Raw genomic sequence first — 27527 nt, forward strand, 5'->3', positions numbered from 1 at the left:
ATTCCTGGACGCCTCCCTGTGGAGGTTTTCAAGGCAAGGCAGACTTGATGAGAATGCTTGTGCAGGGCCAGTACACTTTGGAGGGATTATATATTACAATGTAGTCCAGAGATGCCTTTGAGTTTCCCCGGGAAGAGCTTATGGACATCAAAGAGGTGAGAGGCATCGGAGCTACCTTACTGAACCTGCAATGAAGGTGAAAAACCTCCACTGCAATTCAGTAGGCTGACGCAATCAGACGTGTCAAGTAGCCTAGTTATCATTTCTGAACAGTTACTGTATTTTATGCAAACTACATAGACTGAAGCTGTAAAGGGCCATGCCATATCTTACCAGTTACAATACTAATATAAATTTTGACACGATAAACAAGTGATGCATTGTGTTTACTTCCCATAGTACACACAATGACACAAGAACAGATACACCATATTGCCAAAAAAGATTTGTTCATCTGCCTTCACACACATTTGCACATTTGAACTTGAGTGACATCCCATTCTTAATCCATACTTTTAATATGATGTCGGCCCACCCGTTGCTGCTACAACAGCTTTAACTCTTCTAGGAAGGCAGGTTTAGGAGTGTGTTTATGAGAATTTTTGACTATTCCTTTAGACACTGATGTTGGACGAGAAGGCCTGGCTACAGTCTCCATTCTAATTCATCCCAAAGGTGTTTTGTTGGGTTGAGGTTAGGACTCTGTGTAGGCCACTCAAGTTCTTCCACAACAAACTCGATGATCCATGTCTTCATGGACCTTGCTTTGTGCACCGGTGTGCAGTCATGTTGGAAAAGGAAAGAACCATCACCAAACTGTTCTCATAAAGTTTTGAGCACAAAATTGTCCAACATGTCTTGGTATGCTGAAGCGTTCCTTCCACTGGGACCAAGCCCAACCAATGAAAAGCAACCCCACCAAACTTTATACTTGGCACAATGCAGTCAGTACCCAGACTTGTACAGTAGCAGTGTGCTTTACACCACTTCATCCGATGCTTTACATTGCACTTAGTGATGTAAGGCTTGGATTCAGCTGCTTGGCCATGGAAACCCATTCGATGAAGCTCTCTGTAAACTGTTCTTGAGTTAATCTGAAGGGCACATGACGTTTGGAGGTCTGTAGCAATCGACTCTGCAGAAAGTTGGTGACCTCTGCACACACTATGCAGCTCAGCATCTGCTGACCTCACTCCATGACTTTACGTAGCCCATCACTTCAAGATTCCGCCATTCTCAGTGACTTCTGCTTTGCTAGAATACCACTAACAGTTGACTGTGGAATATTTAGAAGTGAGGAAATTTCACCACTGGACTTGTTGCGCAGGTGGCATCCTATCACGGTACCACACTGGAATTAACTGAGCTCATGGGAGTGACCCATTCTTTCACAAATGTTCTTAGAAGCAGTATGCATGCTGGGGTGCTTGATTTTATACACCTGTGGCCATGGAAGTCATTGGAACACCTGAATGCAATGATTTGGATGGGTGAGGGAATACTTTTAGCAATATAGTGTCTGAGAGTGGGGTTAGATGGTGTTAGATGACTGAACAAAGAACAGTACTTTGCAAAATATGTAAGTAAAATGTTCCTGCTAAAGGTGAAAACAACAAACTTGTTTTATAACCTGAGGCAAAAACACAGTGAAGACACATGAGGAGGAGATACAAGCAGCCGGTGATGTGTGACCCGAATGTAAACAAATGAGTTGACCAAGCATCACTGGAGCACTCACTCCATATGACAAGAAAAGCCAAATGTGGATGGAAATTACTGATGTGTTTATCAGTTACATGCTTCAAGCAACTAGTTAAGCTTGACCTGAAGATAAGTCCCAGATAGAAACTTATACTTTTAATTTCAATTTTAGGGGCCTTCAGGTGTTACAGATTTGTTTCATTTTCTGTTAAACTAAAGTATAAATCAGTTATTTTACACTTTTACTTTAAATCTCCAGGGATAATACCTGTACCTAGTCTACTTTTGTGCTTACATTTGACTTATGCTGTGTATACAATTGGACTACAGTGCTGTCTACTCATTTCAGGAATAGATTCATACTCCAGATCAGGTAGTCTGTCATCAGTGACAGTAGGTCAATGGAACATTTCCTTGAAATATTGACTTTGAGGCTGTATCACTGACCCCAATCTGTAAATCCAGACTCTGTTTGATTCATATATACAGCTCCCAAGCTTTTTATCTTTTAAATGCTGGTAAATAATTTGTTTATTTCTGAAGTCTTGCCACTTGGATAAAGGAAAGAAATAATTTCATCAACAACTTTTAATAACAAAATTTCAAGAGTTTTTGTTTTTTGTTTTTTTAAATACAGCATTATAACCAGCAATAACTGTTAATTACATCAAAAAGCAAACAAAGAAAAACAGTTATGTTAAAATGGCTATGTCCATGTTTTCTAATATAACCTCTTTCCCTCTCTTTTTATTTTTCATTTATTTTTGTGTGCAACACAACTTTGTTTCCTCACTTTTTTGCATCAATTAGTGTCAAATCTTCTATTGTAAAGTTCAATCATACTGTATATAAGTCAGATTCTCAGACTTGTGAAAAAACAATCTATATCTATCCATCTATCTCTAGACAGATTTGTACTTTATTTTTACATTGTAAGTATGGACCATTAAAATTAGCAACATTATTGTTTTATTATTCTGTATATGACTCACTATGTCCACTAAATCTGCATAGATTAAACAACAACAACAACAACAAGACATACACATTATGGCCATACTTATGGGTAAGTTGTTTAGTGCAAACATAATTATTTAACAAATTTAGACCAATAGTTCAGGGTCTGGTACAGGGAGGAGGCTGAAGGCAGTGATGCAATTGATGACCCAGGTGGTGGGAGCTGACCACACCTTGCCTCGTCTCACTACTGACGGCTTGTGAGGGGCTTGAGGGTCATAGATGATGTAATGTGTGCAAAGGGCCTGGTCGGACCCTGGCAGGGCATGATAGGCTGTGGCATTCACAGTTTGAGTCACATCACTGTCTGGCTTGGGTTGCCGGTTCAGTAGCTGAGCTCCTCCCTCCCGGAGTAGTTTTGTGAGCTCATCTTTGGTAGGAGTCTTAAAAGAGCCAAGAAGGAAGAAGAAACATCCATCGAACAGTGGTGGAAGCTGTGAAATACGACGGGAACAGACATTAGTGAAAACTTTGAAGACGGCCTCATCCCTTGAAGAGTCCAAGGCTCGTCCAAACTAAAACTGTCTTGCTGAGAAAACGTCTCTATTATCATCCTTCATTAAAAATTGAAAACAAATGAGCTTAGTGGCAGAATGAGTAAAGTCTTCTCTTTTGTTTATGGTGAAGATAAATGGTAAATAATTGTCTTTGCTACTAAATCTAGGCAAGCGCCTGTGTGGATGCTTTGTGTTCTTTGCTGCAGCGCCAGAAGACATTTTTATAAGCACTGTTCTCCAGACAAGCTCTGAACCACTTGGCATTACGGTTTAAAGCAGCAGTGAATTAGGCCACTGGAGACTGTTCTATTCACAGCATCAAGGAACTCAGCTGTTTTGCGTTGTAAATTAGCACTCTCAGGTCTTTAGAGTAGAAAGATTATTTTATTATACGTTGGCAGGGTTTTACTTTTGCTTCTGCATGTCCTTTATTTAGGATTTTGATTGATGGTTTTTACCGTTTTTCAAGAATGAACATTTATTTTGCATCAGAGAAAAAAAAAAAAAAAAAAAAAAAGGAGTTATAAAAGAGTGGGGGAACATGTGTCTCCTTGTGGTTATGACCAGAACATGCTGAAAATACCTTGAGAATTCCTCAGGGAACTAACAGGTAAACACTTTATCAGGTACATATACAGTGCATAGAATTTTGTTTTTGCACAAATGAATCTGAACAAAGCAGACTAAAGCACCTTTAGAAGCAAATGCAGCTTCTAAAGAGTCTTTTGCCAGTATTAGCTTTGACAATGCAGTGCCCCCATTCTCTAAAAACAGCACAAGCTCCATCGGGTTTCATGCTGATTGGTTGGGGAAAGCAATTTTCAAGCCCTGCCAAAATATCTTCTTTAAACTGAGGTCATGACAGACTTGGCCACTGTAAGTCATTCATGTTGTGTTAGAAACAATGTCAGTGTAATTTTGGCTTTGTGGTAAGCTGCTGTCTTTCAGAAATGGTTGGCTGCAAAATCAAACGTGGGTGAGAGAACAAAAAATTTTGAATACTTAGCTTAATTAAGACTAATTTGAATTGAAGAGATTAGAAATTTAATTATATTTATATTGATTTGTGTCTAAAATAAGCAAATATGTTATGATTCATGACAGAAAACAGATTTATACAAAAAAAATAAATAAATAAATCAACTATCACCATATGCCACTGCCTGGAAAAAACAAATTTTTCCCAAGGAGAGAGAGCTTAAACAACACGTATTCATCAATTTCATATCTTTGTTTTTGTGCTTCTCGCTTACCAAGCTGCATCTGTTGATGCGACTTCGCTGGGGGCCTTCTCCTGCTTCATGCTCAGCTTCAGGCACCCACTTCCCCGCCTGGAGACATGCCTCCACCCCTGGCATCAAAGAGAGAGAACAAAGAAAATTAAAGCTACAGCTAATTATGTTGACTTTGAGGGAATGTGACAAGGCTGTGTTGCACACTAAGGATGACAGTCTGTTTTATCACAAGTTGGAAGATTTCATGTATTGGCATAGCTGCCGTTGTTGACAGAGAAAGATGCCCACAGCATGATGGAGTTAATGATGCAACCCCCGTTTAAAGTATTAAGCAGAATTCGAGCGTCATCTCTTTCTGTCTCTTGAGGTTTTACGGAGTCAAAATAAAACCGTGTGACAGTCAGCATCCAGGCATTTTTTGTGTTAGAGATATAGCTTTTGTTAAAAATCCTTAGGAAGAAAATCTTAAAAAGGCAGAAAACTTTTTAAAAGTAAAAGGCAGATAAAGGGGGAGGGAAAAAACACAAAAACATGCACATTTTAATGACCCCTCACTGTCACAGATAAAAATGCTTCTGAAGATGTCACAGATCAAACTGCTGCTGTTCTCAGTAAGTGTTCTATTACTGAGCATTATTTTGGGGATATATTAAAAGAAACCCCAAATCCACAGTTTATAAGTGGCATATCTAAACATTAAAGCTAGATTAGGTTGGAAATATGACACTTTGCTGTGGCGGGGTGGGAGGATAGGAAATACACCTGAGCATACGCATTGGCTCGAATAACGTTTTTCATTACAAACACACTGAGTTTTCTCATTACGCTTCTAACTGTTAGAGATGCAAACTATTCCACAGACACATTTGCAAGGTATATACGCAACACTTTGCCTCAAGTTCTCTCTTACAAACATTCCACCTTCCAAATATGTGAGTAAGGTGACAGGAACAGATCAGTGTGTGTACACCGTGACAGCACCATTACAAGGGGTGAGGAGTAGTAACATTTCTTCACCCCCCTTAATTACAGACTTCTTTCAGGAGGACCCCGCTAAAGAGTTGGGCAGAGATACAGGGGTTAATCTCTCTCTGGACGATAGCACTTAGTTTCTTAGAGTCATTAGCATATTTGTTAATCATACTCCGAAAGAGAGCATAAAACATCTCAATCCCCATCCTTACTGAGTGAGCAGTAAGATGAACCAGCCCTCTTGAATAACCGTGAGACCAAACTGTTACTGCGATCTCATTATAAAGACAAAAGCTGACGAAAACTTGTCCTCTTATAATGAGACAAGAAGAATTGTATTGGCATTTCGAATGGATAAGAAGTTCTAAAGGCCAATACAGACGCTTTAGGAGTGAGACAGGATACAACATTGCACTCATGGTCATTATACCAAAACTCAGTATGAAGCCATACTAACCAAAATTGAAAATTTCTCCTCTTCAGAAGCACCTCCACATCTGTCATCAACTCCTAGGAAAAAATAGCACAAGTCCTGAATTTCCTCCATTGTTATGTAATTTATCGTTATGATGAACGCCAGTACCTACAGAAATGCTCTTGTGGCCTATGCTAGTTTTGTGCACCTATCTAACTTCTGTAAAAGTTCTTGTGATCAAAGAATGACCAGCCAACCAGTTTTTCTTGAGAACAGACTGTAAGCAACCAGACTTTGTAGGCTTTTATTGACACTAACAGGCAACTCTGCATCCTACACTTCCAATCTCATATCTTTAAGTGGAAAAGCTGACCCCAAGAAGTTTTCTGAGACCTGCAATGAGAGTTGTACTTTTTTCAGGCTGCACTGATTGCTTAGAGCATTCAGTAACGTTAAGAAAAGTAAAACTGCATGTGCTTTATTAGTTTAGCTTTTCTGTGTAAATGCAGTCACTTATGTATAGGTGAACTCTTAGTCTTCTTATGACTAGGGACTGTGCATTGAAATGTCTTCATTAAATACGCAATGGAAAAATGTTATAATGTTAATGTTTAAACACATAAGATGAAAAAACAAACACAATAAGTGGACATTTTCTAGCTATAGGTTGCCAGACACAGCTGGTGGATGCAAGATTTAAAAAAAGGTTTACAAGCGAGCTAATTGAGATTAGATTGAGGTAAATAATAGTCTCATTTTACTCTAGCAAAAACGTTAGTGTGTTTCCCCCATGCTGGTCAAAACCATTTCAACTGTTCTGAACATGTCTTTTAGTTTTAAATGAAACCCTAATAAAAGGCTTTTAGTTGGAATATAACCTTGTTAGGCACACAGAGACTGTGCATTTCAATCAAAATGCAATGCACTGAAACAAGTCTGATAAAGAAGTAAGCCGGGGCTCGGCTTAGCTGACAGGGATGGCATACAAAGTCAGGTGACAGTGAAAATGCAGCTCCTTGTGTGTGCTCACATACACAAGGAAAAGAAACAGATAGGATGCCACAGTGACTGTCACAAGGGAGACAAGAAGTGTCAAGTGCTCAGCCCGCGTGGAGAAAAGAAAAGGGGAGGGGGGGATAAATATGGTCCAAACACTCAAAACGTTACAGTGACACAACTACACACATTCAACGTTGAACTGGCTTACTGGCAGAGACAGGAATGCACGGCACTGTACTGTAACACTCACACATTCCCACACATACAACAGTCAAGGGCATGCCAAGGTGCCAGAAAACTCTTTGACTGCAAGTCTCTTTCTGCTTCCTGTGAAGCTGATTGTCTCTGAACATATGCTTGCTGAGTTGGTCCAAGGATACCAGAGAGACTAGCCAAGAATAGGACATTTTTTGCAAGGTATTTATCTTGGTAAAAAGGAAAAAGAGTTGACCAACTTTTTATCACTAGTCATATTTGGCTTTGTGATATATTGATTCCCACCTATTTCACTTGGCCGTCAGACATAAGGAGTTGTGTGCACACAGAGCAACAGGCACAAACAATCTGATATGAAAACTGCTTGTTGCTAAATGTTCTTTAAATCTTCCCATAGAGACCAGATGTTGTGCATGAAAAAAAAATCCTGTATATTTTATTTGGACTTTTCCCAAAAAACCCCAAAACAGAATAATTCACTTAAAAGTTTCCAAAATGAGAGAAATTAACACCATAATATTGTAGCACTAAGTAACACATCAGCAATTTTAATGGTTTACATGTCCCTTAATGTAGCCGCATAAAAATATTATCTAAAACAGTCCTATGGAAAAAAAAAAAATCACAAACAGCCCACTGTTTGAAACAAAGACGGCTGTTAAAATGTTCTGTGGGACTGAGCAGGAGGCTAATCTGTTATCTCAAATTGTTTTGTTTTGTTTTTTTCTCTGTAGAAGCATCTGGGAAGTCTTCCTTGGAAATGTTAAAAAAGGGCAGGCAATTAAAAAAAATACTCAGCAGGTGACTAGATGAATCATGCTTGTAGCAGTGACCTTACTGCTGCAGGCTTATAGGTTAAAGCCGATTAGAATGGATTCCCTTGCAATCAGCAACCTCAGTATTTCTGCTGTCTTGTAAGGTAAGCAGAGGCCGTGCTACCAACATTTGTGCTGTACTTTTGGGAGATAAATGACTAAGCTGAGCAACTACAAGAAACATAACTTCTATGTAAATGGAAATACTGTTTCTATATCTAGAAACTCTCTGAAAGACTTTAATGACTTTTCTGTGAAAAATGTATATATATATATATATTTATCAGGTACGGTATAGAAATCTTTACATGTAATTTTGCCACTCAGCACAAATAGCCATCTGGCACTTACTTCTGGATGAAAGGTATTTAAGTATATTGCAAACAAAACTTACAATGTACAAATGTAACAGTGGAGCATGTGAGGAAACTAAAGCAAATTAAAGTTCTTTCTATTTTTGGGCAAGAAGCCCAGTCAATACTGAACTTTTTATTAAAAGCAATATATAACAGGACAGATTTAGTAACTGTAATTACATTGCTTTTGCTAAATTATAATGATACTACTCTAAATGTCCAAGACTTTTCAACATATTAAATTCTAATGCTATTAGAGCTGTCGGAGCTAGAAGATCACAGAACAATTTATTCATTCATGTTTTATACAGAGTCATGACATCAGTAAATCTAAAAATATTTAATTCACAATTCTGGATTCATTTTCCAACAGTGACACTTACACATTAAATGAATTAATGTGAATTAAGGAATTAAAGACTGTTAAAGTTGACAGCCTTCTCTGTACTTACATTTGTATCTAACAATCCAGCAGCCAGCAAGAAGACCCATGAGGGTGGAGTAGGTGGTGGGCATTTGCCCTTCCGGCACCACAATGTGACTCACTGGAAAAAGAAAACAGACACACACCAGTCCATAAAGGTCCACATTTTGCCTGTGACACAAATTTTGGTAATTTTGCACCAATGTATCTGAAAGGATGCAGTCAGTGTGTCGTTTAATTCGGGGGCTTTGCAATAGTGAAATTCTAAATGTTTGGCAATTTGGCCTTTCATACATTTTTATATATCATGTTTTCCATATTTTATACATCTTGTATCTTTATATATCCAGTTATTCGCCTTAGTGTCTTGAGTCAAAAACCATTGCTTTTGCAGTATGTTCTGGGACATTATCCCACAATACTATCAGTTTCAAAGTTTAGATTTAAACATGAATGCAGCTTTATACACTTCAAATTCCATACTGCCATTTTTAACAGTAGTAGAAGTAGCAGTGGCAGCATGAATAAGCACAAGTGAGCCACTTCCATTAGAAGCCAAATGTCCATGACATAACACAGCTTCCACCATGTTTGACAGATGACACATTACGCATCAGATCACAAGCTCTCATTTTCTCTCTCCATACTTTACTCTTCCAATCAATTTAGAACAAGATAATGTTGGTTTCATCTGTGCAGTGAATCTCACTCTCTGCATGGTCAGGTTATTTTTTAAGGTTCAAGGTTCTTTATTTGTCACATGCATAGTTATACAAGTATAACACACAGTGAAATGTAACCTGACACACTCCTCGAGGGGGTGGGAGAAAGAAAGAACATTATCTATTATATACACATTAAGTGAATGTGCAGTAGTAGCATTGTATGCTGCACTACAGCTTTTGTTTGTGCCAAATTCTAAGCTGACCATTCTGTTTTTGCATATTGGGCCATTGTTGTTGTTTTTTTTGTTTTTTTTTACCAAACAAACAAAAAACACTTTAATAATCCAATCCCTGTCTATAATAGGTCTAAAAAAAAAAATTAGCAAATATTTTTGACGGATTTTTTGACACATCTAAAGAGACAAACAAAATATAACTACGGAGAGTTTATCTTAAACAGTATAGTGTTTTTCATCTCAGCTCAAGTTTATCTCTAAACTTTTTGTTTTTTTTGCTTTTTTGACACATTTATTATGTCCGTTTTCATGAGTTCAGCACTACCTTTAAGGGAAAAAATATCTGAAAATGTGAACAATTATTAACATCTGTCCCCTCTCCACTTTCTTTTTGACAGTGTGTTTTTCCACTTTGCCTTCCAGCATTTCCTCCCCAAACAGTATTCTAGATTATACAATAAATTTTATACTACATGTAGGCATGTTATGCATTTTATGAGACAGAGCCATTTACATGTGAATCTTTTATGAAATCATTTGTAAAAGGGTAAACCAATGTAATTATGCATTAAAGGAAAAAAAATCTGTGATTTTGATTTAGCAACACAAACCCAACTGGATGAAATAGTTTTTATTCCAGGTTAGTCACTGCCCAACACTTCCCTAATGTCCCTTACTTTGAGTGGATGAAAAGTAAGCTTACTGAAAACCTGTCAAACACTTCATGGCAACACAATAGGCCAAGTGTTAGTTTATTGTATAAAAGAAAGGGACACATAATTATGGTTAATTAAAAATTAAATACAAGCTTATTGCCTCTTCAATCAACAATTGAGCACAGTTGAAAAATTCAAAATGAACATAATTATATCTCCAGGGTGAAACCTTTTTACATTGTGCATTGACCATGAATTTGGTGGATTTGCAGGCTTCAGTTCAAAATGTGAGAAATGTTCATTGGAAGCTCCTACTCTCAGCCCTCAGGCCAGATGAGGGAGAATTGTGAGACACACTTGTGTTTTTCATTAGTGAGTATTCATCACTCTGACAGTACCTCCAAACATTTTATGAGGAATGATTTCAATTACTTTTGTTCTCTTGTGTTCTTTCAGCTATAAACTATGCAGCAGTGAAGGAGCTGCTGTATCACAATGATGTATACAGCTCTAAAAGTGTTTGTTAGTTACTGTTGAACCTTCACGAGTGATAATGCTCAAGCACCTGACGTTGGCTTTTACAATAAAATGGATTTGTGTTAGATAGTAAAGCCTATGAAGCTTGGCTCAGTAGCAAAAGGACCATTTGGGATTGTGAACCATCTCTAAGGTTGATGAAGTAGCCGCATTATGTAATCTTTACTAAATGTTTGGATGAGGCCAAGAGACAACCTTTTAGTTACTGAATAACTCAGGAGGTTCAGCCTGGAATTTATCCTTCAGATATATATTTTGACTGCACGTAGAAGTGCTTGGCAGTTAAACAAGCTTCTGTACAAGCAGTTCGCTGGCAGTTGCATTTAATTCATGATGCTGTTAAGAGCCCATCACCAATAACGCTGAAAGCAGTCATGCAGCTAGTATTGTAAGGGGCTTGGACAGGAACGTTGATCCCCTGGAGTACAAACAAACAATACCTGAGCCAGAAAATGTGTCAGCCATCCTCCCTCCCAGTAGCTGTCCCAGTTTGACCAGTTGATGCCGTTCAGCTGGTGAGAGCTTGCTGGACAAAAGCACTATGGTTTGTTCCCTCCTCACACAGTCATTTACCTACAACAAGCAGAAATTTAGAGGTTTTGAGGCTTTTAATGCAAGAATATGTATTATGGTTCACTAAATCTAATCTGAAAATGAAAACCAACTGTAGGAAAAAGATAATTTTCCAGAAAAAAAATGACTGGAAATATCTCTGCCTTTAGTATCTGTTAATTTTGTTCAATTAATCAACACAGCCAGCTTCAGGAGGCACTGATCATTGCCATGTTCCATTTTTGTATTGTTCTGAACTTCTTAAATCTTGACCCTGACAATCACCAACTATTACATAATACAGACAAATTTCAACTAACACTGATAAAAACTAAACTGAAATGAGAAAACCACTGTGGAAACTAACTGAAATGAAGATTAATCAAAAACATTTTAAGCAATATGAGTAAACATAGTCATTATAATAACTCTGCTCCAGAGTTGATCATTTCAAGGGAAAAAGGGCTATTCACATCATGGCGACATACCACGGAGAGACTGGCTGAGGGGCTATGAGATATACGAGCATTTGCATATTGAGTTCCTTCTGAGGCTTCTTGGAAAATCTCCAGCATCTCCAGACTCACTGCATAATCTGCAGGCTGCTTTCCATACAGATTTCTATGAAGAGGAACAAAGATAAAAGGTGTAAGTATCTAACAATATGCACACACTTATATATTTATTCACTTGCAGTGCTGCAGACCATCTGGTGACCACCGGGAAGGTCAGACACATTAACACTGAAAAATATGTCAACACACGAAATCTAAATCCCAGGAAACACCACCAACAACAAGATATTTTGCTGTGTAATCCTGCATCTCTTGTGGGTTATTTAGTCATGATGGATCAGTGCAAGCATTAAATAGACCGTTGTTTTTCACAGGAACATTGCTCGGGATCCAAGGAAGTGAAGTGCTGAGTCTGAAGTCATTTGGATGAGTGGTTCAGCTTGCACTTTAATCAGTCATGTTGTTTGTATAAGCTCATCTTGAGAAAGCTGTAAGTCATGATATACCTTTACAGTCACATTTTGAATGAGCAATGCACTAGTAAATTTCCATTAGGAAACAAAAACAGCCCAAGAAAATATATTACATGCAATATTGTAAACGCATATTATTACAAAAATGATTCAGACTCAGCTGGCTGCACTTCCTTAGCCAGGAGCTCTAGAGTCTTGGGAACCTGCTCTGAAGGCTCCATCCACAGTATCGTACCTTTGAAAGGATCCTTTTAATACTTGTTTTAGTTTAAGTTTTTAAGGAGATCATGTTTTCAAATCAGATCATCGCCCCATTTCATCATTTAGTCCCAATCTGTGCAAATTCAGTTTCAAATATTTGCTACTACATAGATGTAAAAAAAAAAATAAAAATAAAAAAATTTGGCAATGCCACATCCTGCTTGCTCTGTGAACTCTGTGCAACAGTGTGTGTCAATCACTCGCTAGTGCGTAACAGTTCGATATAAGGTTAAGCTGAAGTCTGTCCTATACTTCAAGCATAGGTCACATCATAACACTCACTAAATGCAAAGCAATTAATATCAAAAGGCTGCATACTGAATGTGTTTTAATTTTGATCCATGGTAACCTTCTAGAACAGCGTGTCTAATGGAGGCTTTGCATCTCAAAAAGCACTATTATGTGCAGAGACTCAAAGACGATGAAACAGCATCCCTTGGTTACAAAGGGGACAGCTTTAAAGTATGCGTCTTTACGTATGAGGAAATCTGCATGAAACAAGACTTGGGTCACCTTGATGAAAAGGGGGGCGGAGAAAGGAATCACGAAAGGCACAGGAGGAGGAAAGGAGACAAAGAAGAACCAAGCCCAGCAGGTCGTCTCTAAAAGATTAGGCGTCAGCAAAGATAACACCTGGGGGACAATTAATAGGTCCACTGGTCCATAAAATATTTCATTTGGATTCATACCCCCAGCTCCATATGCACACAAATACAAACAAACATAAAATGTCCCTGACACTTAAACATACGCACACACACAAGCTGGTTTAAGCAGCAGCACGTGAGAAGAATATCTACAAATAAAACAAAAAGTAGAGAAGGAGGTAAAGTCACAAATACTCTTCCACAGGCCTCTGCTCAAGCACACAAGTGGGTGGAAGGTGATGGTGGTTCTAGTAGGCGTCCACTATACCTGTGACTATCTAATATAGTCACAGGTATAGTGGTAGGTTATCCTAGAAAGTTTCAAGTTATAGTGGATCTTTTTGACCACAGCAAGCAGATTTCAGTTATGTGCTGAATACATAAAATGCGTTGCATGCTACAAATGGTTCATCCCTGACATTCTGAGCCTTTCTACAAAACACATTTTGCATTCCTAACTCAACTTTGGTAAAACAACACAAACACTGATAAAAGCTTTTTAACCCATTTACTTCTTGATATAAACCTTAAAAGACTGTTGCCTTACTTGGTATCTACAGTTTCTATACAGTTTAAACCATTTCTGCCCAAAATCACATTAGCAGCAAGTATGAAGAGTGAAATGAAGAGGCAGTATTTTTTCTTCAAATCCAAGATAATTAGTTAAATTTCCATCTTTGAAATTTGTTCTGATCACCTTACAGCCAACACTGCTATGTTAGACTTCCCAAACACTTTCACTTAACTTTTTAAAAGTACAGCACTGTGATTTTATTTTATTTTTTGCAAATGTCCTTCATTAACACCAAACCATAATCACAAATAATGTTGAGTACAGCTTTAAGAGTTCTCTTGATGCTTTTAGCTACACCCTTCTTCAAACTGCTAACAATATTTCAAACTTTGTGACTGCACAAAAATGATAGTCCAGTGCATAAAAGCCAAAACAGGATCGGAGCAATGCACTTTGTTATGACAAGAGAATGCAACTGAAAAGACGGAATGCATTATGGAGTACATTTCAAAGAGCAAGAAAATGACATCCATTAACTGGAAGTTGTCATGTCAAAGGTGCCCTCTGAGGTCTTCTTGTAAACAAGCAAAGTTTCTTTTCACACTTAGTTCAACTCACCAAAACAGACTGTCTCCTTGAGGGCTAACAAAAATGATGAATTACCTTCCATCCCATTAAAACGGCTGAAAAGCTATTTTTGGAACACTGTGACCTGCATTCTTTACATTGTTTGCTATCTTCCTGACTTTTCTGATTGGTGTATTACTGTAGTCCTTAATGATTTATAACCACCAGTTTTTGGCTTGCCGATACTAACATCATCATCATACTTGTGCACCTGCATCATAATTTCAGTGCAAAATATCTAAACAACATCCCTAGAGTTATGATTAATTTTAATTAACTTTAATGTAGCTATATTAAAATCACTAAAATCTGTATAAAACCAAAAAAAGTCAGTATATAAACTGTATGGATACATACATACATACATACATATATATACACTATAGCCTATACTAGTAAGTGTAAAGAGTGACAAAGAGTGATGTAATGACTAATTACTAGCATTTGATGAATGCCATTGCGAGTTTGTCGTACCCCTGTGTATTTAATTATACCCAATGGCATGTTAGTACAAGGCTTCCAGGTGATGTTAATTAATGTCTGTATGGATTCAGTGCTTCCGGCTTAATGTGGTCATTACGACTTAGTCAATTTAAATATATCGGGTACCTTGTTGCCCATGTCTCATTAGTACAAATTAATTTTCACACTGCATTGACCTAAACATAAACAGTGAAATCTAAAAGCTTATGTATGCTAAGCAAAATTCTTCAGGCCTCCTCTTAAGTTTACAGATGTCCTGCCCTGGTATTCATTTAGAAGCTCATACTTTAAAGCGGTCTCAGAAAATACATGTTGTGACAAAGCAGATATCGCTTAAATATATTAAAAGGTACTCAATTGATAGTTTGTCTCTTTTAAGACTTCCTTCAGCATTTCAGACTTCAGTCAGATTAATCAAAAGTTGAGCTAGATATAAAGTGGACTCTGGCACCAAGTGATTTATAGAACTGTGACTAAACAACAACAAAATGCAGCTGAATCATTCAAGCTCTACTTGCACACAAACATCAACGGAGGAAAAACGAAGATCTGCAAAATCTGTGCCTCTAAACCCCGAGCTGTGTGCCAGTCAGTCCATTAGGGACTGCACCGGCAGATGTCTTAGCTTGTGTCCTCTGTGCATGTGTGTGATTCTGCATGGTAAGGAAGAGAAGCTAGGACAGGAACTATATTGATCTCGGATCCTGAATAGGAATGAATATTGATAAGTTTCTGGATGCCAATGCCAACATGGCTTCATGGATTCACTTATTGTCTAATGTAGGCCTGCGTTATTATTTCACACTGAAGTGCCTATTTTATTACATTGCAATACAGAGATCAGACCAGTAGAACAAAGGCTTGCATTTTCTCTGTCCGAGAAGTCCGAACATCTTGAGGTTGTAAACTATTATATTAATTTTAAAAACAAAAACAAAAAAACCCTCTTAAATAAAACCTTTCAACTTACAGTCTTTATTTAAAGAACCAATCAGGGATCACAGAAACCCTCGTACTAAAGTTAATGACATGGAGATTAACAGTGACTCAGAGTTTCTTTCTTAGTCTTGCTTGATCTCACAGCTGCCTACGACGCTGGTAATCGTGACATTTTAATTCTGGCTTTATGATTCAGTTGGTTACTCAGAGGCCTTCCAGGTAAGAGGAAATTTGACCATATTACCCCAGTACTGAATTCACTTCACTGGCTCACAGTACAATAAAGGAATACTCTTAAAATCCTTTTATTAGTTCACAAAGCTTTCGATGGTTTGCCCCCCAGCACATCTGTGAATGGCTCACTGTTTATAACCCAATCACACCTCTCCGGTCATCAGGTGCAGATCTTTTAAATGTTCCTAGAATTACATTCAAGTATGCTGAGGGTGCTTTCAGTTATTGTGGTAACCTGCTTGTTGACCTGAAAACAATTACATCTGTACTGACATTCAAAAAAATAAACCTAAAACCTCACAGAATATCCCTGCCCATTTTGCCTTGCAGACAAGTAATAAGGCAAAAAAGAACAAATGTAAATCAAAGTTATGAGACAAACACAACTAAAGACAAAAACAAACAAACAAAGTATGATAGGTATTCATTGATTATAAGACTGTAAAAGAGCTGATCATCTGATCAAAGTACCGAGTCTGATTAATTAGTCATCATAAGGATTAGTCAGTTCCCTTCCTCATTATTGACAATGTACTTCCACAAGCCGGAAGAGCTCATATGGCATCAACTGATTAACAAACAATCAGCACTGAATTTTACATCTGTCCACCTATGTACTATGTAACTCCCAAAAAGCTGAATGTCTTGTATGATGACTGAGAAACAAGTCTTTGAAAATTTATTGAGGAAGTGGGGGAGAAAAAAAAAAGCAGTGGTCCAGTAGGACAGAAACACCACTATGATGTAATGCCAGGAAACACAATAGGCATGCAGTAAATATTAACTTGGTGTAAATGTTCTGTTTCTTTTTAGATTTATGCTTCAGTAGTGTGTGTGTGTGTGTGTGTGTGTGTGTGTGTGTGTGTGTGTGTGTGTGTGTGTGTGTGTGTGTGTGTGTGTGTGTGTGTGTGTGAGAGAGACCAATAAGAGATCATATCATCAAAAAATAACGTCTCTTTCCAGGAACACTATATAGCTGTGATTTAATTTGTCAAAGGCATTGATTCTCTAACTTTTTTCTTTATCCATTCACACAAAAAAAAAAGCATATCGAAAAGAATATTTGCCTAAATTGTTTTAGTCATCATCAACAATTAAATTAGGACTGTAGTTCACTTTTAGCAAAATGAATGTCATCACAAGCGCTTGAGCAAGCTACACTGCTCAAAAAGTTTTTTACGCTTAAAAAAAGACTTGATTGTCACAGTTTAACACAAAGTTAGTTCAACTTCTTCTGTCCAGTTAGGATGCATTAATCACTGTGAATCCATATGATCGGCTTTGGTGCAAATGAACACGACAAGGGATCCACAGGAGAAGCGAGAAGGGAAAAAGGGAATGATTTTGCAGGTCGTGGCATAAATCATTGCTTTTCTCTTATCCCTCCTGACTGACTTTTCTCTAGTTTTGCTTTTTGCTAGTGTTCTTTCACTAGTGGTAGCATTAGATGGTACCTGCAGCCCATTCATGTTGCACAGGAACTCTACCTGCTTCAAGATGGCACATCCACATGAGCCATCCCAAGAAGGTCTGCTGTGTCTGCCAGCATATTCTCAAAGTGTATGGAGGAGATCTGGGCCATTACATGAGGAGAGCTGGAAAAGACTACCGTGAGGCACAAATCAGCAGTCATATGAGTATCTGCTCCTTTGTGCAACGAGGGAAATGAGGAGCAATGCCACAGTTCTGCAAAATAACCTCCAGCTGGCTACTTTTATACATGTTTCTGACCAAACTGTCAAAAAACAGACTGCATAAACATGGAATGAAGTGCTGACGTCCTTTAGTGGGACCTGTGCTCACGACCCAGGACCGTGCTACTCAACTGGCATTCACCAAGGATATGCCTTCCCAGAGCATTACTGATCCACTGCCAAACTGGTCATGCCAGATGATGCTACAGGCAGCAAAATATCTAAATATTCACCACTGCAATGACATCTCCACACTCTTAATGCTTCCTAACTTGATTAAGATGAATTGCTCTGAAGTTTAACCAACTTTAGGTTATACTATGGATAATTGAGTGCTCATTTTTTAAGAGCAGTGTATTTTTTTTTAATTTTAATATTAATTCAACTTAATTTTATTACATACCTTCAACAGGTAACGCACACTGTGCACTGGCTCTACAATACATTAGGAGGGACCTGCCATACAGTTTCACAACTACTCTAGAGGACACTGCTGCCAATAAGAGTTTAAAAAAAGAACTTCCATCTTGTTGTAAATGCAGTTAAAAAGTGGCCAAAATGTGTTTAAATACTAGGTTAAAAGTTTGGCTTTGAAGACAAGACTAGAAACTCTTGTTTTCATGTCAAACCTTCAGGCCACTGAAAAAGAATTCAACAAAAAATAAACAGCCCTCACAACTGTGGGGCTTTAGTTTTCACTCATTCATGGCACTTAAATAAAAGTGAGATTTTGAGCTCCACTGCTCTTCACTGGGCCTTTAGGTCAGAACTTAAAACACTGTTACAAAACACCAATGTCGCACAGAATAAAGTCAATGTAACAATGGACACCCAAATGAAAACGCAGTATTGTGAAACACTTAAAGCAACTTACAATACGTTCTGTGAGGCGCCAAGCTGCAATAGTAGCTTTACAATAGATGAATGTCCATTCCTGACAGCATCGTGTAGTGGGGAGTCGTTCTCATACCCAGGCGTGTTCAAGAGGGCTCCCATTGAGACCAGTAGTTCCACAACTGCCAGATGACCCAGGTTACATGCTTCATGCTGAAACAAAGTAGTAAAGCTCAAAAGTTATACTGCTTCTTTTCGATCTGACAATATGCCTCAGATCTTACAGTGTAATAAAGCATTTTTTAAAACTGATACGAAATAAGTTTTGCTGAGTAATAACATCTGGGAAGTATGCATACATATGTCCTGCCCCAGTTTTCTGCTTTCTAAAATTAAGAAGATGGGTGCCTTAATGTTCGTCTGTTTTTAAGTCTTCGCCTTTGCAAAGGATTAATTTGACAAAGTTAAAGTTCAGCCTGAGAATTTCACCAGAAATGCAATTAAGACACACTCAAACAACTGCAGAGTGATTAAACACAGCATTATGCTTTAAATAACTTGAGCAGCTAATGCATTTATTAAGAAACTGGCTTTTTGTTCCAGTTTATTTTTATTTGGGTCAGGTAGTCTAAGCTATTAAGCCAAGGGCTGTGCAGTTATTTCTCCTCAATGACTGTAAAAATGATTTGCCACCTGAATGAGCAAATATTAAGAAGAATATGCATCATCTATCATCATTTTAATCATCCTCATCATCATCATCAGGGACTAGAAATGAAAACATGCCTCTTATTTGTGACAACTGTTTCATGTATTGCTGGGACACTTCCAAGTTTTTTGTAGTACTGGCCATCTGGACAAATGTTTATTTTACACCCAGTTTGGAACCAAATCTATGGATTCATAAAGTGCATGCTGAAATTGGCTTCATTTTGTTTGTTCTAAACTTCACAAATAAAGAGAGAAACATGTAACAAGCTGAAATGCTCTGGCTCTACAACTGGCTAGGTTAAAAACTACAATGGTGCTAACAGAGGTTTGGAAAAACACAATGGTAATGTCATGGTGGCTGTAGCATATCAAGGCTTATAGCTACCAACCTTCCCACATATATACAAACACAAACACACATTATTTCTAGCATTAAGCTTACGGGTAGCAATTTGAATGATCAGCTGAGAACTGTCAAAACTCAAATTGAAAACTCAAGTTTGAGTGGAACATCTTGACATAAAGTGCTGCAATAAAGACGCAAACACACACTCAGTCTCGAGCAGCTGTCGAGGCATTTCCAGCTTATCGTGTGGCAGCAACTTGAGGTTAAACTGATAAAATAACATGCCTGTGATTGTTGCTGAGGAGGTACCACCACAAAAATAGCCCCTTGTGTCATCAGAACATATTACTTTTCAAAGAACTATATTCCTCTATCTTGAAGGATGAAAAAGTCAACCCTGCCTGGTAGAGGAACTAATGCAATATTGGCAGCAACAAAAGGTCTGCCACCCTGCCATTTGGAAGCTGGACCTATTCCTGAAGTCATGCAGGGCTTTACTTTCAAGTGTCGCATAGCTTCATCTCATATGCACACTAAAAACAAAAGAAATCTTCAGGTTAATGATATTTAAATTTCCAATTTAGTGACTGCACAATGTTTCACCAGATTTCAGAGTTTGACATAAAAAAAATAATAAAAATGAAACTTCTGCAAAAGTGCCTCCCCCCTTATTTAATCTTAATCAGAGTTTTGTTCCAGAGGCTGGTTGTTGTCATGTTTGCGACGTTTGCAACCACATTCTCCTTACACTGGGCTGGTGTTTCCTGAAAGAAACAAATCCATAGAAGCTAAAAACATTTCTTGTATTATGTTTGATTCAATTAACAAGCTATGCTTGTGCTGTTACTAGATTACTTGTAACCTTATCAGGTCTGCTTGTTTGTGACCGCATGCCAATTTGCACTGCTCTTGGTAGACTTCCGATTATTATTATTATTATAATGAACTCACTGTGCTTTTGATCATAAATTTATGCATTGTTTAACATCACCATCTGAAATTTCCACTCCTATCTGTGCTTTTCTCTGATTGCAAACTAGTGCCAATTTGCCCTGCTTAGTAAATCTGGCCCTTATTATCCCAGTCACACAAACAGGATGCTTACATTTTAAAAACAAATACAAAATAGAGATAGCAAAAGAGGGACATTCATATAGTAGAAATATGAGTAACCAAGGAGGAAGAAATCCAAATATTTAGCTTTAATAACAATAATAATAATAATAATAAGTAGCAAACATTATAGAAGTAAAGTTAAAGTCTATACGAAAACCTATGTGGAAAAAGTCACTGTAGTGACGCCAATTATTTGTCATCAAAATAAGTTAAAAAAAAAACAAACATGATTGTGTGTAAACAAATGCTACATTGCTGAAGAAACAGTGTAACAACAAATGAGACTAACAAATTCATCACCTACCAGAGGTGTCCACCCCGCATTATCTTTTAGATTGGGGTCAGCCCCCTGGTCCAGAAGATCCTTGACAGCCTCTACATCTCCCTGCAAAGACCAAAAGATAATAACAAACCTGGGGTCAGAACTACAGACCTGTAAATGCAAACCTTTAAACACGGCAGCTGATCTCAGTAAACCAAAGCTCTCTGGTTTATCAATCACTCAACAGTGGGCCATTGATTGCTTTGTCTGGGATCCAGGGAAGGATTACAGCTATGTTTACAAGGATTACTGTAAGACAGTTTAGTCTCAATAGAGTGGAATATGGCTGCAGCCATATTATTATATTGCATATTATATTGCAGCCATAATACAGCCAAATATGTTCAACTCCACAGTAAGGGAGAATATTTAATTATATATCTGTAATTTAAAAAAAAAAAAAAGAAGAAGAAGAAAAAAAGAATAAACAGGAAATGCCAGGTTTGCTCCTTACACTCACTAATTTTCATGATTTTTATTTCTGCAAAATGTCCTAACCCAAGAACAGCATTACTGAGCTAAAATGAGTGAAATTATAATTGTTTACCATTTTAATATCTCATGTTTTTAGGAACACTGTGCACAGATTTTATTCTATCAGTCTCCTGCAGATATTTTCACACCTAGAGTATAACAGAAAATTGAGTAAATAAAGTGAATCATGCCAACACTTTATGACCTTGATTGCAGCTAGATGAAGCAGGGTCTCTCCCTTGTGGTTCCTCTTCATAACTGCAGGGCTTCCTGGACTGGACCGTCCAACAGATGCACCATTAAAACAGGAAGATCTCCTGTAACTTCCTGTGGAGGGGCTGGCTTGAACAGAGGGGCTGTCTCTGCCCTCTTTTCTGGACTTTTTGGTGCTCTTAGGGGTAGTCAGAGATGGAGGATTTAGCACAACTGGAGAAATCGGACTCAATGATTTTCTCCCCCTTCTGCCTGGAGAAGGTCTTGGTCTTTTTGGAGTGGTGTCCAAAGTGCTGTTTCTGTCTTCGGTCCTAGATCTTTTTGAGGAATGCTCGGAAGGAGACACGTTCTTGTGATTTTTGGGGTTATCATTTGGTTTGGGTACATCTGCAGACAGCTGGTCATGCTGAAAGGCACTTTCCGGCAAGGGTTGAACAAGTTCAGTTTGGCAATTCAGTACAGTCTCGCTGCCTTGTGAGAGACTCTCTCTCACTGTGCTCCTGGCAGGACTGAGTTTATCAGTGCTCCGCTGTGCCATCTCAGGCTGAGGCCCATCAGAAGTGACAACAGGGCTTAAGAACGAAACCCTTTTACTGGACCTTCTTGCTCCATCAGCACACACCTGCTCATTTTCAGAGAGATGAGCCTCTTCTGAGATGCCCCATTGCTGGTTTATGGCTTCCAACCTTTTCTTCTTCAGATTTTGCTTCGTCTGTTTTCGTGTGGTTCTGGTGGCTCCTTGCACCGGCACATTCCTGCCGGTAGCATTTTTCTTAGTCGACCTCTTCTTCCTGTTGTTTTTTGTTTCACCGTTGCATCTTTGAGAAGAAGAGGAGCCGGAGTCTTGGGAGGACGAGGTGAAATTGAAAACTGACAGGTCCTGACATTGAGCAGTGAGGGTGTCTTGCTGTGCTGCAGATGTTTCTCCAGGAGACCTGTTGTCCGGTACGGTGATCTCTGCAGCCTTTTCGACTGTGCAGCGTACCTTGCGGCTGCGGGGACTGAACCAGATTTTAAAATTCTTCTTGTTGTTTTTAAGTACAGGGCCATCAGGCTGAATCTCAGCCACAGATGAGTCTACAATGAAGTATGAAAAGAAAAAAAAAACAACAAAGAAATATATGTGAAAACACAGTGCTAACAAAAATTATCACATGGAACTATTCAAGCTAATTAAGAATAATTTATATACTGAAATCTTGAAAGTTTAACATCGATCTTTGAGGAACTGTTCTTAATGTATAATTTGGGGTGGTTTGATGGTGACCTTTTTTCCATGCTTTCTTTTAATTGAACTTCAGTATTAGTTGCATTTCAAGGCTGGTCGTTTAGTGTGTTACAGTGGTTACATACGAGTACATAAACATACACATATTAATGAATAAAAGGCTCAAGGTAAAATAGAAAACACTAACGCTACTGCTAATGGGATCCTAATAAAATGCAAGAAAGCAAAAGAAAAAAAATAGCAGAAAAAAAATCCCTCATAAACAAAACTGCACAGCTTATTAGGTGTAGTGAAATAATAATGCTAACATATGAAAGACGTATTGGAGCACCTCGTTTGCTTTCTACATCTTTAGTTGTTTTCGTGAACACTGACAACAACGTGTAGATTTGTTCCCATATTAACTACATGGCTTTGAAAGCCCTTCTGAAATTCTTCTTCAAAGCTGAGATCTACTTGCAAACTAAACACTAACATGGATAATTGCACTGCATAATTAGTGCAATTACGTGGATGCCAGATGGGCAATAAATATAATAAACCAAAGGAACAAGCCACTAACCCTGTCAATCACAGACCAGATTAGTGGAGAAAAATGTTTGAACATTTCAGTCAACAAGTGATAGAGGAGGGTGTGGAAGGATGAGCGTGGTGAACCGAACAAACCAAAACACATGGATTTCGAAAGATAAATTGTCAATTATGCTTCTAGCCTGCTGTATTTTTATATATAGCTTCCCTCTACCTGGATTTTTAATAGGAGTGAGCAGGGACTCTAAGCCACAGAAGAGTTCTATGATGCTGCTGAGCTGCCTGTTGATTTGGATGTCCTTCACCCAGGCAGGGCTGTGACATACCACACAGCCATCTCCTGCACGTGGCCCAGCACAGGACCTGAGGAATAAATATATCCCATATTAGGAGTCCACACTACAGCTCAGTAAGAAGAATTACAGAGTGGTTATTCCTTCACTTTTAAAGAACATCCAGTCATGAAAAGAAGAATCAAAATTCGGGCTGTTGTTTAAGCATGCAGACATTAATTCACTCAGTAGCCACTTTCACACATCCGCTCCAGACAATTTCAGGGGAATTAGGTTGGGATATTGTCGACATTTCAACTTCCAACATGTACCACACAGAAAAAAAAAAATGCCTGTTTGAGATGGACTGAAACTACTTGAAATACTTTTTGTGTTAGCATGAAGGAGGGAACACATTATGCCCACTCACTAGCAATAAAGGCACCAGACTACTACCTGCATTGTTCGCACAGTGGCATAAACCATCATCACATAGGTTTTTGTATTGGGCACCTGCCAGGTTAAACTGTGGAAAATCCAGCTGCTTTGGATATATGTGTTTTCTCCACTAACTCTAATAACTGATGTCTAAAACTTCAAGGCTACAGTGAATGTGTGAAAAGCACTATAGTATCTGAGAGGGGAGGCAAGACATGCTACATTTGAGCTGTGAATGAAGGCAAACAGACTGCAGGGTTTGAAAAATCATTTGGTGTACCCAATGAATGGACCACAGGAGTCTATTAGCTAAAGCTGTCCTATGGTGTCCTATGGTGGTTAATTGCACGCCACACTGTAGTAAATGCCACTTTTTTGCACATATCGCACTCTGTATATTTTATATAGTTTTTTATTATTATATTATATTATATGAGTATTATTTTATTTTATTTTTTATAGTTATTTGTAAAAATGTGACCACCACACACCCACTACACACACACACACACGTAGGAAAATATTTAGTATACACATCCAGAAATGCATACACTATTATATATTGTACATATATTTATTAGTTTCAGGTCGGCCATTCTTGTATTTTGCTCGTTTGTGTTGTTGTGTTTGCACATCTCTGTTGCTTGTGGGGCTCGCACACAAGAATTTCACTCGCATGTGCTGTGCCACTGTGCCTGCACATGTGATGTGACAATAAAAGTGATTTGATTTGATTTGATTTTGAATTGGTTAGAATACACTTAAGTTCATACATTACCTGCACAGCATATGCTCACATAAAACCTAAGCAAACAGGTTCCTTCATCAAATCTGAACTGGGGGGAAAAAAAGAGAACAAAACAGACAGAAAAGAGGTTAGTTGGACAACGGTTGTATACCCCAAAGACCCACAAATTAATTTAAAGTGGGATTTAAAAAAAAAAAAAAAACGTAAGGCAAGTTTGCATAAGTGCCTTTACAATAGCCTTAGTAGGAATGCAGGGTGCTGCAATACTTTTTGAGCCAAATGTGTAAAATCTGAACTTTAGAAGACCCTGAAAACCTTAACACAAAGTGCATTACCATCATAAAAACAAAAGCACATGGTCCTGGATGTTTAGCAACTTACACTCTGGGGCAGTCCGGGACCTTGCGATATGCAAAAATAATCACCCGAACTCCATCACAGCTACAAGCACAGTCAAATACAATTTTAAGCAGCACATCACTCTCTGTTTTTACTACGCTTTGTGCTGTTGTCTGTCACTTATTCGGCGCTTAGCAAAACATGCCAGAGTGTTCATTGGCAGGTGCTGCAGGCGTTATCGCCGCTATACCGTAATTTGTTGTGCCCGAGTTACAGGTTTATTATCTGTGGTTTATTGTGATGGCACGGTTTACCAGGTTATATTTTGGAAGCTTTCATCGTTGAAGTGCAGGCTGCGTGGTGTTTTCTCATTGCTGCACAGAGGTCTTCAACATTTCATGGCATTGCCGCACGTGTGTTAATTAAGGATGAATTGAAAGTGAGGTTTCAAATGAAAAGTTAACGATAATGGACGAGACTAGAGGCACGGTTAAGTTTTTTCCATGTTGCTTTGCATTTCTCTATAAGCATCAGGCCACTGTTCGACTAAACAAACATACCAAACTAACATTTACATATTTGTAAATGTTTACATATGTGTACCACTTTAAGTGTAAGACAACACTTCGTTACTTTTGCTGCTACCTAAACGCATAAAAAACCCAGTTTAGCCTGACTTCCAGTACTCGTAGACGACGCAGGGTTAGCTTGCCACTCTGTACTGCACTTAACGTTTACTTACCATTTGGAACAAAGTAGCAACCGTCGGAAGTTTGCCGCCGCCTCCTTAGTCTTCTTCCAGTCCACTGTTTGCACGGAACTGTGCTCATCCATTCTTAGAAAAGGAGTGTTGCTCTTTTGTTGTTGTTTTATTAATCAAACAGCAAAAACAAGTACAACTTCCTGTCTTACTTCTTACATCTCCCGCCAAATATTTACGGAAGCGAGCAAAGCGCATTGCCACAGTGGATTGGTCGACGGGCATACCGGTGATGACGTAAACCCTGACGTAGGGGTTTTTGTTGTTTTTTTTGAGAATCGGACGTGTGAAATGGACAGTGATAAATGAATACCAATAAATATGTTAAGACTGAACATTATTTTGTGGTATATCTATGGATAATATCTTATATACAGTGGATGATCTAAACTTCCCTATTTTGTTAGAGTGACAGTCCAACTTCTTTAATTTCTTCCTTCGGCTGCTTCCTTGTGGATCATCTGCCCCATCTCACCCTATGTGTACTACTTTCCTGTCACACCGAGCCTCTGTAAGTCCTCTTTCACAACATCCATGAACCTTCTCTCTGGTCTTTGTGTTTTCCTCCTGCCTGGCAGCTCTATATTCAACATCTTTTGTCCGATATATTCACATTCTCTACACATGTTCTGCCTTGCCTCTCTGACTTTTCTTCAACCTGCTGAACCTGAGCTGTCCCTCTGAAATACTCATTTCTAATATTGTCCCTCCTGCTCACTCCCAATGAATACCTTAAACTCTGCAACCTCCACCTCTGCCTCTTGTCTTTTCATTAAAGCCACCATCCCCAAACCATACATCACTTTTACTATTTTGTCAAACTTCCCTGTCATACTTGTTTTTTGTCTTCGGTAACAAATCACCCCTGACACTCATCTCCACCTTCTCCACCCTGCTTACACTCTCTTCTATACCTCTCTTGTGCATTGCCTATCACTTTGGATGGTTGACTCCAGGTATTTACACTCCCCTCACTACCTCTGTTCCTTGCAACTTCACCTCTACACCTGGGTTTCTCTCATTCACACCCATGTATTCTGTCTCAGATCTACTGACTCTCATTCCTCTTTTCTTCAAAGTATACCTCCACCTCACTAGGCTTTCTTTCACCTGCTCCCTACTCTCACTATAGATCACATTGTCATGTGCAAACATTATTGTCCACAAAGAGTCCTGCCTCACCTCATCTGTCGACCTGTCCATCACCACTGCAGACAAGAAGGGTCTCAAGGGTGATCCTTGATGTAATCCCACCCCCACCTTTAACTCATCTCTCACTTCTACCACACACCTCACCACTGTGTCTCTGTCCTCATACATGTCCTTCACAACTTTCACATACAAAATCTCTTCTACGCTTCTGTACTTCTCTATCGACACTCTCAAAGCAAACATTGCATCTGTAGTGCTCTTTTTCGGCATGAAGGTGTACTGCTGCTCTTAACAGCTCGTTTGCATAGCTTCATGGTATGGCTCATCAACTTTATCCCTCTGTAGTAGCTAATGTGTCAAAAA

General features: G+C 38.5%; 1 protein-coding gene across 1 annotated transcript; it reads right to left on the minus strand.

The window, feature by feature from the left end:
- Positions 1-2274: 2274 nt before the first annotated feature.
- Positions 2275-26197, minus strand: bard1 (BRCA1 associated RING domain 1). Its single transcript, XM_040027866.1, is given in 12 exon segments — positions 2275-3152; positions 4469-4566; positions 8676-8768; positions 11182-11314; positions 11782-11914; positions 18555-18727; positions 20992-21072; positions 21689-22773; positions 23670-23818; positions 24944-24963; positions 24965-25001; positions 25995-26197. Coding segments are annotated over 12 exon segments (2442 nt in total). The 5' UTR covers positions 26087-26197; the 3' UTR covers positions 2275-2804.
- Between the last annotated feature and the right edge of the window lie 1330 nt (positions 26198-27527).

The sequence above is a fragment of the Simochromis diagramma genome, unplaced genomic scaffold (assembly GCF_900408965.1).
Source record: "Simochromis diagramma unplaced genomic scaffold, fSimDia1.1 OVJJ01000343.1, whole genome shotgun sequence".
Classification (NCBI taxonomy): Eukaryota; Metazoa; Chordata; class Actinopteri; order Cichliformes; family Cichlidae; genus Simochromis; species Simochromis diagramma.